This window comes from Macrobrachium rosenbergii, chromosome 56, assembly GCF_040412425.1.
Source record: "Macrobrachium rosenbergii isolate ZJJX-2024 chromosome 56, ASM4041242v1, whole genome shotgun sequence".
In the NCBI taxonomy this organism is placed as follows: Eukaryota; Metazoa; Arthropoda; class Malacostraca; order Decapoda; family Palaemonidae; genus Macrobrachium; species Macrobrachium rosenbergii.
The window spans coordinates 56,935,342-56,951,247 of record NC_089796.1 but is presented as its reverse complement, the minus strand read 5'-3'; the positions used below and the strand labels follow the sequence as shown (position 1 = coordinate 56,951,247).

Below are 15,906 nucleotides of genomic sequence, written 5' to 3'. Positions count from 1 at the left end.
CTACCATCAAAGGGCCCAGGGGTACTCAAATCTTTATTTTTACCTATCAAAGATTTGAGACGGAGAAAAAAAAAAAATTAACCTGAAAACCTTAAAAAGATATCATCAGCTTTTCATGGAGTTTATTCTTCCGCCAATGGCACAGGTGAGAGCTGACTCCCAAATGTCCACGTCCCTACCTTACCCCACAGAGGATGGCACAACATGATTTAAGTGGCCTAAGTGTAAGCCAAACCCAAAGAATAGCTCTGCCCTTGAGCTATCAATTTGATATCATTCAGGTCCGAACATTATCAGGCAGTTGATGGTCCTACCACAGTTCCCACTACTTAGTTTCAGATATAAACCCAATCCCAGCTATGTTATATTTTCCTGTTTATCAGGTCCTATAAATTTTACAAAAAGTGGGAAATTCCACAAAATTAGTCCAAAAAAATTTATAATAATATGTGAGACTCTTGACTCAAACCTGGGAACAAATTGCTGGGGTTCAAGAGCCCCCTCACCACGTCAAGGTGGTCCCACATTGAGAGGGTGGTGCGCCCAATGTAGAAGGTCCTTTGCAGTCTGGCAGAAGGAAAAGGAACTAGTGCCCCTTATTTCCTGACATAGGACAGAGCAGTGGTCTTGTCCGCACGAACAATCACTGTCTTGTTGCGAGTTGAGGTTGAGAAATGTTGGGGACCTAGATAAATGGCCTTCAGTTCTTTTTACGTTGATATGAAGATTGATTTCCTACAGGGACCACGTCCTGGAAACTTCTAGACTCCCTAGAAGAGCTCCCCAGCCTAGATCCGAAGCGCCTGAGTAGAAGTCTAGGTTGGGGCTCAGACGGTGGAGAGATTTTCCCTACAAAAGTTTTCCTTCGGACAGCCACCACGGGAGGTCCAATTTTATCTCCTGGGTGATAGGAAAGATGACAGAGTCTGGATGCGTCTTCCTGTCACAGTTGGCTTTGAGGTAGAATTAATGAACTCTCGTGTGCAATTTAACCAACTTGACGAAGGTCTCGATAGACGACAGAGTCCCTAGAAGGCTCATCAGCTGATGGGCCTAACACAACAAAAGGGCGAGGAAACTGTGAATCGTCTGGAGGCAGTTTGCGATTCTCTTGGGAGACGAAAAAACCTGAAAAGTCCCAGAGTTGAGAATCATCCCCAAATAAAGTGTAGGGGCTAACTGGGATTTCTGGAGATTTAAAAGAATTCCTAGATCTTGAGAAAGTTCTAGAGTTGTCTGAAGGTCCTTCGTGTATTTCTCCTTCGAAGGGGAACGAAGAACCCAGTCATCCACGTAAAGGCTGATGTTTATGCCGACTAGACGGAGCCGTTTGGCGAGAAGGGAGAGGACTCGGGAGAAAACTTGAGGGGCTGTGGAGAGGCCGAAGCAGAGGGACTGAAACTGGAAGACGAACCTGAGAAACTTCCTGGAAATTGGATGGATGGGGATATGAAAGTATGCATCTTGCATATCCAGAGTAATCATACAATCGCCTGGGTGAATGGAAGTCATGACCAACTGGTTCGTCTCCATCTTGAACTTCGTCTTCCTTACGAAGAGATTGAGGGCACTTACGGCCAGGACTGGTCCCCAACCACGATGCTTTGGGGACCAGAAAAAGACGATTGTAGAAGCCCAGGAGTGAACATCCTAGACTTCTCCTATGGCTCTTTTTAGGAGAGAGGATACCTCCTTCGAAAGGGCCAAATGTTTCTCCGAGTCTCTTGAGTAGGCCATCAAGGCGATGGGAGAGGACACTAAAGGAGGGTTCTCCGAGAACGGGATGCAGTAGCCCTCCTTTAACACCTTGATGATCCATTGGGCTGCTCCCCTGTGCTCCCACTTCTCCCAGAAAAATTCAAGTCTGGCTCCTACTGGGGCATGAAGGACTTCTGGTTCACTTCTTGAATGGCAGATTGGAGGAGGAGTTCTTCTTAATTATTATTATTATTAAAGTAGTTTAACCAGACCACTGAGCTGACTTTCAGCTCTCATAGGGCTGGCCCGAAGGATTTGATTAAAATACTAGGTCAAGGCCTGAAGTCAAGCGCTAGGACCCAATAGATCATCTGATACAAAGATGAATGAATTAAAATGAAATTAAAAACTGCACATAGGTACATCCTCTCATACAATAAATACATTTACTCAGACTTCCTTACATACATACTAAAACGGTATATTAAAATTCAGAATATAAATTAAACAAAATTTAAAAATTTTTTATCTTTTTTGTAAAATTCAAATGTTAAAAGGGTTTTCATGCTTTTATTATTTACTTATTTTTATATTTAGTTAATTAAATTACAGTTCTTCAAGAACATCAAAATTGAATGATTGAAAATGTGAAAGATTGACAAAATTTTTCACTGATCTATTTCCTAAAGTAGACATATCGCTGTCGGTCATACTTTGACATTCACATAACACGCCTGACCGTTATTATTACTCTGCATTCTGAGCACTCGAGCCGGGCCATGTGGGCTGCCTCATTGTGCCCACGTGTCAGACCCAGTATGGCCTATTCTGAGGCGATGTTAAAAATTACTTGGTTGTGTCTCTCTCTCTGATATGATGAACTCCATTTTTTAACATTAGGTTTTATTTCTTTCAGTTTATTACTTTCAGGTTCTTCATCTCATATATATTGCCATTTATTTATGATACCCATTTTTATATGAGTTGCATAATCAGTAACAGGGATATTCACATTTGATCTTGTCATGCGAGTTGCTGCTTTAGCTGCTTTGTCTACATCTTCATTTCCTTTGATCCCTACATGCGCAGGGATCCAACATATTTCTACATTTTTTCCATTATTATATAATAATTTATGGAGATATAATTTAATTTGTTGTACTATATTATTATTTGATTTGTAACTTTGAATAGCTTCTATAGCGCTTCTTGAATCACTGAAAATCACAAAATTATTGAAAGATGATTCTTTAATGATTTTTATAGCTGATGCAATTCCATACAATTCTGCTGTAAATACAGAAGCATCATTAGGAAGAGAGAACTGATAAGTTTTGTCTTGGGACACTGCAGCATATCCTACTCCGTGTTCTGATTCAGATCCATCTGTTTATATAGCGTAATGTGGACCTTTTCGGTTTATATGCTTTATTGTATGCTGTCTATGGTGTTCTGTTGTATATGAGTAACTTTTTGATAAATACTTGAGGTATGTGCAAATTCTCGTTTTATTCATTGTCCAGGGAGGAGGTGATTTTACTATTACAGGCACTTTTATATTTATATTCAGCGACTCAAACAATCTTCTAGCTCTAATTGGGAAAGGTGGTGGATGGTTGTTTATATATACATCTCTTAATTCAAATAATTTTTGGTTGAGAATCACTAGTTTGAATTCTTAAAGCACTTTTCATTGTTACTAGCTCTCTATGGAGAGAGAAAGGCAGTTCACCACATTCAACTTGTAACAATGATTTTGGTGATGATCTAAAGGCTTCTGAGCATATTCTAAGGCCTTCATTGTGAACAGGGTCTAACATTTTCAGAACTGCGCCAGATGCCGAGCCATATACTTCTCGCCTCCATAATCAATGATGGACAGAACTGTTGCCTTATACAGCACAGTAAGGGTATGTCTATCGCTGCCCCAAGTAGTGTTCGATAGTTTTCTAATTAGATTTAATGCTCTTTACTTTAGATTTTACATATGTAATGTGGCTTTCCAGTTCAAGTGGGTATCAAATACTAATCCCAAAAATTTTGCTGTTTGGCCAATTGGTATACTATGGTTTCTGATTGTTAAATCTATTTCTTCACCTTTTTTCCACTTTTTATTTTTATAAAACATGATTGCTTGAGTTTTATCTATGGAAAATTTAAAGCCTACAGATGAGGCCCATTCAACTATTTTTACTATGCTTTATTAATGATTCGCTCTGCATGTTTTATTCGGGATGCTGAATAATATATGGCAAAATCATCCATGTACAGGTTACTTTAATGCCAATAGGTAGATTTTTACTGATATCATTAATTGCTAAAGTAAACAGTGTTCCACTAAGGACGCTTCCCTGTGGGAACACCATTTTCAAGTGGAAATGTTCTAGACAGATCATCATCAATTCTCACCTGAAAATTGTGGTTTGTCAAAAAGTTCTGTATAAACCTAGGTAAATGTCCACGGATGTTGTTGTTTTTGATTGGAACCTGAGATTGGAGCGAGGTCTAACTTGCGATTTGGGCTTATTCCCACGAAAGGGATGCTGTTGAAATGGAGAGATCATCTTGGGGACGAACGATGAAAATGAAGAACTCTTGGGGTGTTTAGAAGACTATGCAAGCAGGTCTTGAGTGGATTTCTTCTGAAGATGCCACACAATCTCTTCCACGATCGACTGGAGGAAGAGGTGAGAGGAGTTCAACGGAGAAAATAACAAGATGGACCTCTGCGAAGACATGACTCCTCTTGTGGTGGAGGAGCACCAAAGTTCTCTTTTTTTAAGATCTCCGAAAGCGTAAAGAGCTGCGAGTTTTGAAGAGCCATCTCTGATGGCTCTGTCAGTGCAAGACAGAACACTGAACAGGTCTGCTGCAAAGAGTTCGTCCAAGCCCAAAGTCCTCTATCCTTCTTTGCAAGGGCTCCTACTGTCCAGTCCAGAAAACTAAGAACTTCAAAAACCTTGTAGAGGTTCTTAATGAGATGGTCCAGTTCCAAAGAAGAGAAGAAAACTTTGGCTCAAGCGAAGGCTGACTGATGGGAAGAGTTGATAAGGCCAGAGAGTCCCCTTGGGAGGAGGCAGTGACTCCCAAAGAGGGAGCTTCCCCACTGACATACGGCTGATATTTCCTCTTGATCAGATGAGAGAGAGGCTGGGCAAAAGTCACTTTGCCTGCTCTCTCTTTATTGAGAGCCAGTCTTCAATCTCTTTCATGGGTTTCTTAGAGGAGGAAGAAAGCACCATCTTGGGAAGCTGAGTGTGTTCTTCAGGAGGGCTTCTCATAACGAAGGAAGAAGATGAAGATGATGGAGCAGCTGGGCGAAAAAGGAGGGAAAACTCACCAGGAGGAACCGAAGAAGAGACCCATAAGCTGTGGGAGGAGAAGCATCTTGTTCGATCTCTTCATCTTCCCAAGAGACCGGAGGCAGGGCCAAATCTTGGGGTTTCAAAGAGGGCGCTTTCTTAATGGAGCTCAAGATTTCCGACAGCTGTTCCTTGATGGGTTCCAACGAGGGGTTGTCTGGCTCTGAAACAGAAACTTGGCAGTTGAGAGAAGACGACGGTTGGTGATGAGTAGGAATCAGGTGTTTGGATGGTGGTGCCGGGAACTCAAGTCCACAGCTGGACTCACAGGAGCAGGTGCTGGGCACACAGGAGCAAGAGCTGGGCGCACGGGAGCAGATGCTGGGAGCACGGGAGCCGGAAATGGGCTCTCGGGAGCAGGTGCTTCGAGGTGAGACGGGTTCTCGGGCAACAAACACTTAAACCGATGTTTCGGGCGTTTGGAATCCTTGGGACAGAGCGAAACAGGAGAATCCTGTGGGTGTGCAGGAAGCTGAACCGAGGTGAAAGCTGAAGAATCCACACCGTAGCTGCAAGACGGAAACGGGTTATCGAAGGTGTCCCTGTGACGCTTGACCAGCAACAGGGAAGCAAGAGCAAGTTGTCCATGTGCCTTTTCAGTGGCTAGGAAGAATATCCAGTGACATGCCTTTCCAGCAGCAGTCAGTTGAAATCTGGAATCTAGCAACAGGCTTGACTTGGGGGGGCAGTAACCCGTGGGCAAACCCTGCCAGCCTCCCTTGGACCTCTGGTATGTCTTCGCCCAGGTACAGGGAAGCGGGACAGTGACCTTTGTCTAGGAGCACCGATGGGATGGGAAACCACCTCCTCTACCGACACTTCATTTAACACTTTATCACTAACTTTGTCACAGAATACTTTTTACATAAGGACACATAAGGACGCCCCTATCTCCAACACTGAACTAACCACTAGACTAATTTTCTTGTTGAATTTAGACTCAATTCTGAACTCAAGACTGGCTATGGCATTGGGGTCAGAAGCATGGGAGTGTGTGGAGGAACAGATGGAGGACTGAGAACTGGAGAGTGTGTGTGTGTCCAGGAGTAGAAGAAGCACTAGGCTAGAGTCGGTCTTAGGCTAAGGTGAAAAATCTCTACTAACAGAGGGCCTACTTTCAGCTTGAGCGGCTGCCTTCCTGAGCCTATTCTTCTAAAGTCTATTAAGATGAGTTCAAGCAATTTCCATTTACATTCATCCCAGTCCTTGCACCTTCAACAAGTAGTCTCTCTCGAACACACCTGCCCCCTACACTTAGTGCACATGGAATGTGCATTCTAACAAAGCTTAAGTTAGTCTAGTCTTACAGCCTTTGCTACAATAACGAAGACTGGAAGCACTAGAATCCGACATAGCTACAGAAGAAAGAATCTAAATGCAAAAGACAAAATAAAAAAGGCAACAGCTTGTCAAGCAAACATGAATGCTTAACCGACTTCGGCGAGCATTCAAGAACCAGCGAATCAGGCAGGGCTGCAGAGCACGACATGCCGTCAGCAGCGTGGCATAGAAAATGGCGCCATTGGCAGTAAGTCGCTCCTACGCTCCAATTGCAATGGGCGGGGCCTGTCACCCCCCGCTTTGCAAGTGACGCATTACTGCGAATTTTGAATTTGGGATGCCGTGCAAGCTAAGTATGTTACTTATATAAAAATGAAGAGTCAAACTGTCACTGTTACTAGTGCGAAATCTGCCAGTTAAAAATTCTTCACTGACTGGTATATACAAAGCAGTAGCATATGTTGTGGAATTGTGACACATATAATAACAATAATAAATCATGCCAAATTTATATTGAGAGTTTTTCTGCAGTGCTACTGCACTTAGTTGCATGCAAGGCATCCCACAATAAAAGAAAACTCCCTTGGCATTACATACAATGTTCTGCATAAACTATCTTTGCAAGACATCCCTCATGTTTAGGATTAAACCAATTTCATGCCTAAGGCTTTTTTCAATTTTTCAGTGTCCACCACTGTTTACCTAGGCTGGGCTGAATTAAACTACAGTACAACCTATCTTGCTTATTCACATTGATTAATGTTTTATAAAACGTCGTACAGTACTTTAATCTTTTTCCCTGGGATATCTTGTAATATTTTTACCGAGTGGAAAAGTACATGAACTGTGTATAGACTGGATTAACAATTCTCTTTGGATAGATTGTGTTCAAGCAGGAATTGTGGACTACAAAGATACCCTTAGACCAAGAAAGGTTGGAGGAAGAAGGTATACTGTATATAGGTGTCCTCCTCATAGTACACAGCTGGGTTTGCTCTGCAGCAGGAAATTTTAAGTTCAGTTATACCTTTGACCTATACATTTAAATAAACTTCATGATAACAACCAACAGGAGATAAACTTGATAAAATAGTTTTGCTAGGCCAGGCCCTATCATCAGTACAGAATTATCAAAGGTATGATATGAAAGCATAACCTGAACTAATTTAATACAAATACTGTACGTACAAGCTTACTGAGTATTATTTAACAATTACTTAACATAGAGTATTAAGAAATAAGACTTACTTGACATTGGGTATTAAGGAATAAGACTAACATATAAAATGAAGTCATTACTGTACTTGCTGTACATGCAGTGGAAAGTTAAAAAAATACTTTACTCTGGGACAAGACAACTATCACGTTATGGTGTACGGCAGTCACAGGGAAAACACAGGATCATCCTACAGTACCAACAAGAAGCTTCAAGTATACCTTAGTTTAACCAGACCACTCAGCTGATTAACAGCTCTCCTAGGGCTGACCCGAAGGATTAGACGTATTTTATGTGGCTAAGAACCAATTGGTTACGTAGCAACAGGACCTACACCTTATTGTGGAATCCGAACCACATTATACCGAGAAATGAATTTCTATCACTAGAAATAAATTCCTCTAATTCTTCACTGGCCGGCCGGAGACTCGAACTCGGGTCTTGCAGAGTGCTAGCCGAGAACTTTACCGACTTGTCCAACGAGGAACTACAAGAAGCTTCAGGAAAGACAATCCTTATAAGCCTATTAATGGGGGAAGGGGTGCAAATATTGTAAGTTACTGACTGGGATACTAAATGAATGCAAGATAAGAACTATTCATCAATTGGGGTACCAGAGCAAAATAATATAAGGTTTGGTTTTGCTGAATGAAACTTTGGCTATAATGCCAATGATTTTTGTCCATTCAGCTCTTACAGTGAAAAGTGGGATTTGGATTGGCTGGACAGAAAAGGAAGTCAAGTACAAGGATATGAATGAGGAACTGGGAAAAACCCCACAGTTGCATAGCCTATATAGTAATAGTTATGGGTGCTGGACAGAACAACTGAAGAAAGGAATTGGGAATGGAAGTAGGAGTAAAATGCTAAAAAATGCATGACGCAAAGTCAAAAGGACACTGCAAACCACCTTTATAAGTACAGTGCATCAAATGAGGTGCACTGACAGCAATACCCTCCTACATGGACTAATGGGAGGTAGGAGAGGCCATAGGCAGTACCCACTGTTAAGCAGTAGTACCTGCTGACAAGAATCAAAAGAGCATGCTTTTGTTAAATTTTACAGTGTTTGCCCTCTGATACGTTGAAGAAAATAATAGGCTCTGGCAAGGCATTTCTCAATTTTGCACAACAACTATAAGGTTGAAAGCCACAGCCAACTGCCATATTAACTTCACCTCGAAGCCAATAGTAAAACAAGCTATAAAACAATTTTACAAACACACAAGACACTAATGTCTTTACCAAAAGAGAATTGAAACTGAATCAGTTTATGACCATAAAAGATAAAAGATGTCAGTGCTAATTTTTCACTCAGCAGCAAACAAAAACAAACTATCCAAGTTCTCCAATATTCATGATGAATTCAAGTTACTTTACACAAGGATTACAAGAAAGTATAATTTTTCTACATCCAGCATAACACATACCTCTTCATCAACTCTTGGCTGCAACTTCATTGCAACATCACTAAATGGCAGTGCAGTAAGATGACGGAGTTGGCCAATTATAAGAACTGGACATTTACGGGGATCTGAGGCAGTCAGAGACCCCTTGATTTGGATCTTCGGACCCCCCATCATTCAATAACTGAATAAAATCTACACTCTGAAAAAGTTAAAGTCATTATTACACAGAATTCTATAAAAGTAAAACTCATATATTGCAAAATATGTTATATACAATAACTTTTTTTTATAATACCATATATACTGTACTATATATAAGTTTTCCATACACTACTACTTTTCAGTTATGCAAGTTAAATTTACAAGATACAAGTAAAAATATCAATCATTTAGCCTACCATACCTTGAGTTGGCTATGAGCATATACATTTATGATAAAATGAAATGTCATTTTTGAAAACCTGTCACAAGCTGAGTTAGTGAAAAGAAGGACATAAATTAGTTAAACATCTGCTTATGTCCTTCACACCTTTGGCACCACCCCTGTTCAGATCAAAGTTGAACAAAAAACACTGACAGCATACATACAATAGGTCTAAAAAAGATGATAGAATTTTCAACTTATGGTCAATCAGGATGCATGTCTTAGGCCTACTATATCAGGTCAGGTTGGGGTGGAAGTCTCATTACGCATGTCACTCTATGCTAGCTTTAAGATGCATCCTTGTACAGTAAACCCCCTGTATTTGCGGTCTCACTATTTGCGGACTCTCATACTTGTGGATTTCTGTGTGGAATGTATGTACCCATTATTCGTGGAAAATTTGCCCATTCGCAGTATTTTTCACTGAGAAATATTCACTAATAATTATATACTGGATTTTCATATTTTCATGACTTACTGCACTTTTTGTGATAAAACTATTAAAATACTCGGGTATAAGCATTTTTAGAGTTTTTTTTTTGTGTTTAAACTATTAAAATAGGCAGTTCTAAGGTTTAAACTACCAAAATAGGCAGTTCTAAGTGTTTTTAAGGGGGGTTTCAAGTATTCGCAGATTTTAGCTATTCTGGGGGGGGGTACAGTGCGCCTCCCCAGAATACAGGGGGTTTATTGTATTTCACTTGTTTCTGCTTCCCCATATTCAAAGACCTAGGTTTATCACTGCTCTCCACTTACTATTGGACACAGGGAAAGGGGTGTAATGTGTCTACAGAGCATTTCCAATGGAAATTACAGTCAAATTTGTCAAAACATAATAAAAACGGTAAATTTTCATTTAATAACAGCCAAATCACATGAACACAGTTTACTACTGGCTCCATGGGTACGAGCTTTGAAACATTAACAAAAGAAGGTAAATATCCCAGTACCAGTAAAATTGCAAACTTTTTTGTATCAGGAGTGCTAAAAAGTCAAGAACAAAGCAATAATATCTAACAGGCATACTGTGAACTGACATTAAAGTAAAGCAATAACAAAAATTATATTTTACGCTCTGATTATAAAATTTACTAAGTAACACTGACTGTTTTGCTGCCTGATATCAATACCTCAGTAACTATTTACTTCCAATAAAATGGTATAATAAATTGTTCAAGCAGATGGTGAAAGGAAATACAGAAATAATGTATGCAAGTTGATACTTTACAAGTATCAAAATTGTCTACCAAGAAATATATAGTATAAAAAAATAATAAATGGCCTAATGGTGCAATTGGCTATGGCCTATCAAATTTAGCTACTGTATCTGAAGTTGGACGATGACGCCTAAGCTATTTGGCAAATTAAAAACATTGTATAGGTCGCTTGGTTAAGCCTAGGATACTATAAGTTTACATGATATTGACTAGACTTCCAGATATCACACCAGTTTCTAGCAAATTATATTATCCAAGGAAGAAACAAGCAAAGCCCCCTTATGACTTCAGGCAGTAGCCTGGTAGGCTACTGCTCATTAGCAATGAAAACCAGAAAACTATTAAAAAAAAAAAACATTAAAAAAATATATAGCTATTTCTACATAACAGCTCTGCACCTTGGAAATTGATTTTTCCTATACTTTTATAGTGTTGCTGATGAAGCAGGCTAAGTGGTGTTGTTTATTGTCGGTCAACTTTTGTTAATGTAACTCCAGCCAATAATGTTGGGGACCCTGTGGGAACTCAGGGTTTTGGGTGGGGAAATAAAGCGGACTGTCATGTTCGTTGTATGGAACGGTTCCGCACATTCGCAAGTCATGTTCTGGAAGTGATTGGCTAAGGAAATCTATTATAAAGGGAAACATACTAACCTAACGTACCCTAATCTAACCTAACCTGTAAGCTGTGTTACTTAGCCAGGGGGCACTCTGCCCCCAGACCCCTTCAGTGAAGGGAACTCCATGTTTTACCAAAATTTCCCCTATGACACTGCGCACGCACAATAGCATTCCTGGATGGCCAGCATACAACATATTAGTTCTGAGGTTAATTATAGGTTAATTGCAGTCGACCGACAAAAATTAACGGTAAATTCTTGCTAAGCAACCAGAATATTACACAAGTCAATTACCAAGGTAATGCCCCATGCGTGGTTGTTCCATAGTTCTACTACAAAATAAGCTATGCCTACGCACACACTAGAAAAGCTTTCAAAGTCCGCATATATAAACTTAAATTTGAATCTACAGAGAGAATTAAGTGTCACGGCTGACCAAGACTGTCCTAGCTTAGCCTAGGCTAGGATATCAGTCTAGCTCTGCCTACATTGAGGATAAAGCTCCCAACGAATTAGCTTTTCATAAGGAAAGAGGTAAATACCTCTCCATGCAAGACCCGGACACCGACCACGTCCTCAAAAGCGAACTCTGGCTACAAAATTATGTAATCGGTCATGCCACAAAACTGGCCTCGTCCTGAAACTCGAGCTTTTCTCAAGGTAGGTTGATCTTAAATTTAGACGGGAGAGAACCATCCGGATTTAGTTAAACAGACCACGTAAGAATAATTCTTGCTGTAAACGATCAAGAATAGCATGCTGATGAAATAAGCGACCAAACAATGCAATGTAGCACTCACACAATAAACTACAAAGGGGGTTTCTTCACCGGCCACAATAGATAGGAATATCCGACATGACACTGAAGATGACATCTGGTGAGCATCGGGGGAAGCTCTGCGCTCACCTGTTTTTCTTTTTCTTTTTTTTTAATACTACTCAATATTCTTCTTGTCATTCCATGTCGGAAATAGACCGGGTTTTATCCTGAGGTTAGGCATGCAGTCATTGACTCTAATTAAAGCAAATTGGCATTCAGTAACATGTTAAGGTGCAAACGCAAGGATTTTAACCTTTGTCAATAACCAGAATAGCAAGTTTCCGATTAACAATGATAATCGACCATAATAATGTAACAGCATAGTGTTTAACTAGGATGTTTGTTGAGTACTTGCTTGAAAATTATTCAGGTTACCAACGAAAGTATACATATTACGTCTTTAATACACGGCCGTCCAAAAAAAAAAAAAAATTCGCGCAAGTTATTTGCTGAACAAAGGATACTGTTTTAGCTCATTATGTAAATGTGAATTTTGCAACTCTGTAGTCGAATGCCTCGTTGTTCCCAGCATTTATACTTTGTTAAGGGGCAATATTCTTGAATTTATTTTCCTCTTGACATCCCAAAGTACTGACCCTTATTTCTTTAATTTCCGAGACATATTCACACACTGTTTTTAGCCAATATATTCTTCTTCATTCTTCATTTACAGTACTATCTTTCCTTCTTCATTTACACTAATATCTTCTTTACTACTCACCATGGTGTAATTGGAATTCACCAATAACCCTCTCATATCCTAATCGAAAAGAATACTATTCTAAACTATCATGTTTTCAGGAGTAAGTATTCGTTTTTGGAGTCGTAGATCTTTTACTAAGTTATCATGTTTTCCACGATCTTCATTTTCATATTAGTAGTATTCTGAAATAAGGATTTCTTTTCAGGTATTGTGCCCTAGATTATTTCATCAGTAGGCTACTACATGATTTTCACTTAAGTTAACAGCTTTGTTGTAGCAAGTTTTTGTGACTTCATTTACTCAAACACGAACAGTACTTATCTCCAGGTGTGGACCCTTCTCAGCAGCAGGTAACTTCATCTGGTTATCGAAAATAACTTTTACAAGGGCCAGAAATGCATATTACATTAATCTTATATTAACTTTTGCAGGTGTTACAATGTACAATCCCCTGAATCTCTCAAAACCGGAGCAAAGTTGTTTGTGAAACAATGCTCCGTAGGTGGTAGAGATTCGTTTTTTTTACTTTTGATCACTATGGCTTTGACCTCTCTCTGCATATAGGCTTTATACTATACTATACTGTAAACTAAGTCCCTTCCTTGTATAGTTCAACAGTCATGACCAAGGTTAAACACCTGTTTGATCTTTGACTGCTTACTACTACCTTAAACTTGACATCTGAACGTCGCAAAAAGTACTGAATTCCCATCAGTCATACATGATGAAGTTGGAGCTTTTAAAAATTTAACCTTAATGGACAGACAGGAATTCAAAGCCTCACAAGAGTTAAAAGATTTCAAAGTAAATTTAAAACCCGGGTAGTCACACATTTGTAAGAGCTACTCGATTTCTAATACATTTTTATAAAGTATGAAACATTTAAGTGTAACAAAGCGCATCGTTCTTTAAATAATCATAGGTCAATAAATTAGTGTGTTTGAGTTTATTTCTGATACAACGAGCTATCATGTATACAGAGATACGGAAAGGAATAAATAGCCTTACATAATTATACATTAGGACTACAATACTCGTTTAAAGATTTTTTCTGCTCATCACCTACACCAATACTCCGAATTTTCCAACCTTCCCTTATGTGTATGTGTGTGTGTATATATATATATATATATATATATTAATCCATGGTCTTCGGAGCTGTCAATGCAAGGATACCATTGGGCTGTCATCGTGGTAATGAAATCTTAGGTGGTGGTAACAGCTTTCGCCCGATGAAGTCTATCGTTTCCTTGTACAAACAAGAGAAGTTTTGACTTTGGATCTGATTTCTAATAAAACATATACTCGTACTCTATACTGTGATACGTTTGTATCTTCTCCCTTCTGTAAAGAAACCTTAGTCTTACTATGAGAGAGAGAGAGAGAGAGAGAGAGAGATAAGAGAGAGAGAGAGAGAGAGAGAGAGAGAGAGAGAGGGAAGTTAAGTATACCTTAGTTTAACTCAGACCACTGAGCTACTAACAGCCTCCCTAGGGCCGGCCCGAAGGATTAGACTTATTTTACGTGGCTAAGAACCAATTGGTTACCTCAGCAACGAGACCTACAGCTTATTGTGAATCGACCACATTATACCGAGAGAAAATGAATTTCTATCATCAGAAATAAATTCCTCTAATTTCATTGCCGGTCGGAGACTCAAACTCGCCTTAGAGAGAGAGAGAGAGAGAGAGAGAGAGAGAGAGAGCCTAACTTTGGTAGTGAAAGGCTACTTGCTTTTTTCTTTTTCTCTTTTTCACACTTACTCTTTCGAAGGGTGTTATGCAAGTTAGTACTTTTATAGCTTGTTCCGTAGAGATATTATTATTATTATTATTATTATTATTATTATTATTATTATTATTATTATTATTATTATTATTATTATTATTGTTCAGAAGATGAACCCTATTCAGATGGAACAAGCCCTCGGGGTCACTGACTTGAAAGTCAAGCTTCCAAAGAATATGGTGCTCATTAGGAAGTAAGAGAAGGTCAAGGGAAATACAGAAAGAAGAGATATCACTTATTAAAAAGAAAACAATAATTAATAAATAGATAAAAGTATTAAAATGCAAGAGGAATACCATTAGAGTAGTAATGCACTGCATTTGAATAATAATAATAACACATAACACACATAACACATAATAATATATTTCTGGCTTGAATGTTCCTCAGATGAAGAAGATATGGTCTATCCGAAAGAAGATACGATGACATGAGAAGGGGAGCATCAATTCCCCCGAGCCATAGCATACCCTAATCAATGCCCCAGGGAGTCAATCCATAGCCGTGAAGGTCTCATCAGCCAAAATGAATCCCGATATTCCAACTCGGATGGCCAGAAGGGTCATGATGATCGAACGCCCAGCTAGCTAGACCATCTGACAGCGGGTCGCGGTCCCACTGATCCTTCTACTGCGACATCCATCACAGCTTGGCATTGCTGCTGCACCGTAAAGCTAATTTTTACCCGAAAGAGCATTTACTGGTAAATGGTGCAATAAACGAACAAATTTTTCATGCGAAGACCAAAGGGACTAGGAACTTAATAGTCCGGCGTAGTCCTGAGTTTCTGAAACCGAGAATAAGGGGAAAGGAAACACGTGGGTTCCTTTACCAAAAAGAAGAAACAGTTTCATCTCTTGAAAGTCGAATATTAAAGGAACCAAGGGAACCCAAAAGAGGGGGAGGTTTCCAAAGCTTGGCAGTAGAGGGATAGAAACAAGCGCCTAAGTAAACAACCCTAGAAACAGCAACCTCCATAGAGTACGGTAGATGAAGGAGGCGGTATTATTCTCAGTGTCATAAGGTCCTCTCAGACTTAACATGGGCCAAACAGAGCGCTGGATCCGGTGAAGAGGTATAACGAGACGAATAAACGAAATACATGTGATTAATTTTGAGTATACATACGGAGATGGCCCTTAATATTTCAAACCGTGAGGGCAAGCTAAAATATTAAGTAATGATGACAAAAACTACTTTTGGATACCATAAAGAACCGAATTATTCACACGAAGATTTGGTCATTTGAACTATGACCTCTCCGAGGGATTTGAGCAGCTGAACACCAAAGATATTTTGCACAACAGAGAGGCATTACACAACTGTCAAGCAGAATAAAAGAGATGACTGGGAGAGCAGTTACACAAAT

The 15,906-nt window shown here is 39.5% G+C and overlaps 1 protein-coding gene across 2 annotated transcripts in view; it reads right to left on the bottom strand.

Moving 5' to 3' along the window:
- The window catches only part of grsm (granny smith), a 117,469-nt gene extending 105,206 nt beyond the window's left edge, over positions 1 to 12,263 (bottom strand). Inside the window, exons 1-2 of one of the 2 annotated variants that reach the window (XM_067101316.1) lie at positions 12,027 to 12,263; positions 8,988 to 9,165 (exon numbers count right to left, since the gene is read on the bottom strand). In XM_067101316.1, coding sequence (XP_066957417.1) covers positions 8,988 to 9,140 — 153 coding nt within the window. In that variant the 5' untranslated portion in view covers positions 9,141 to 9,165; positions 12,027 to 12,263. Of the gene's footprint in view, positions 1 to 8,987; positions 9,166 to 11,768 lie in introns of both variants that reach the window. The other variant, XM_067101317.1, reaches the window with a different exon arrangement.
- Between the last annotated feature and the right edge of the window lie 3,643 nt (positions 12,264 to 15,906).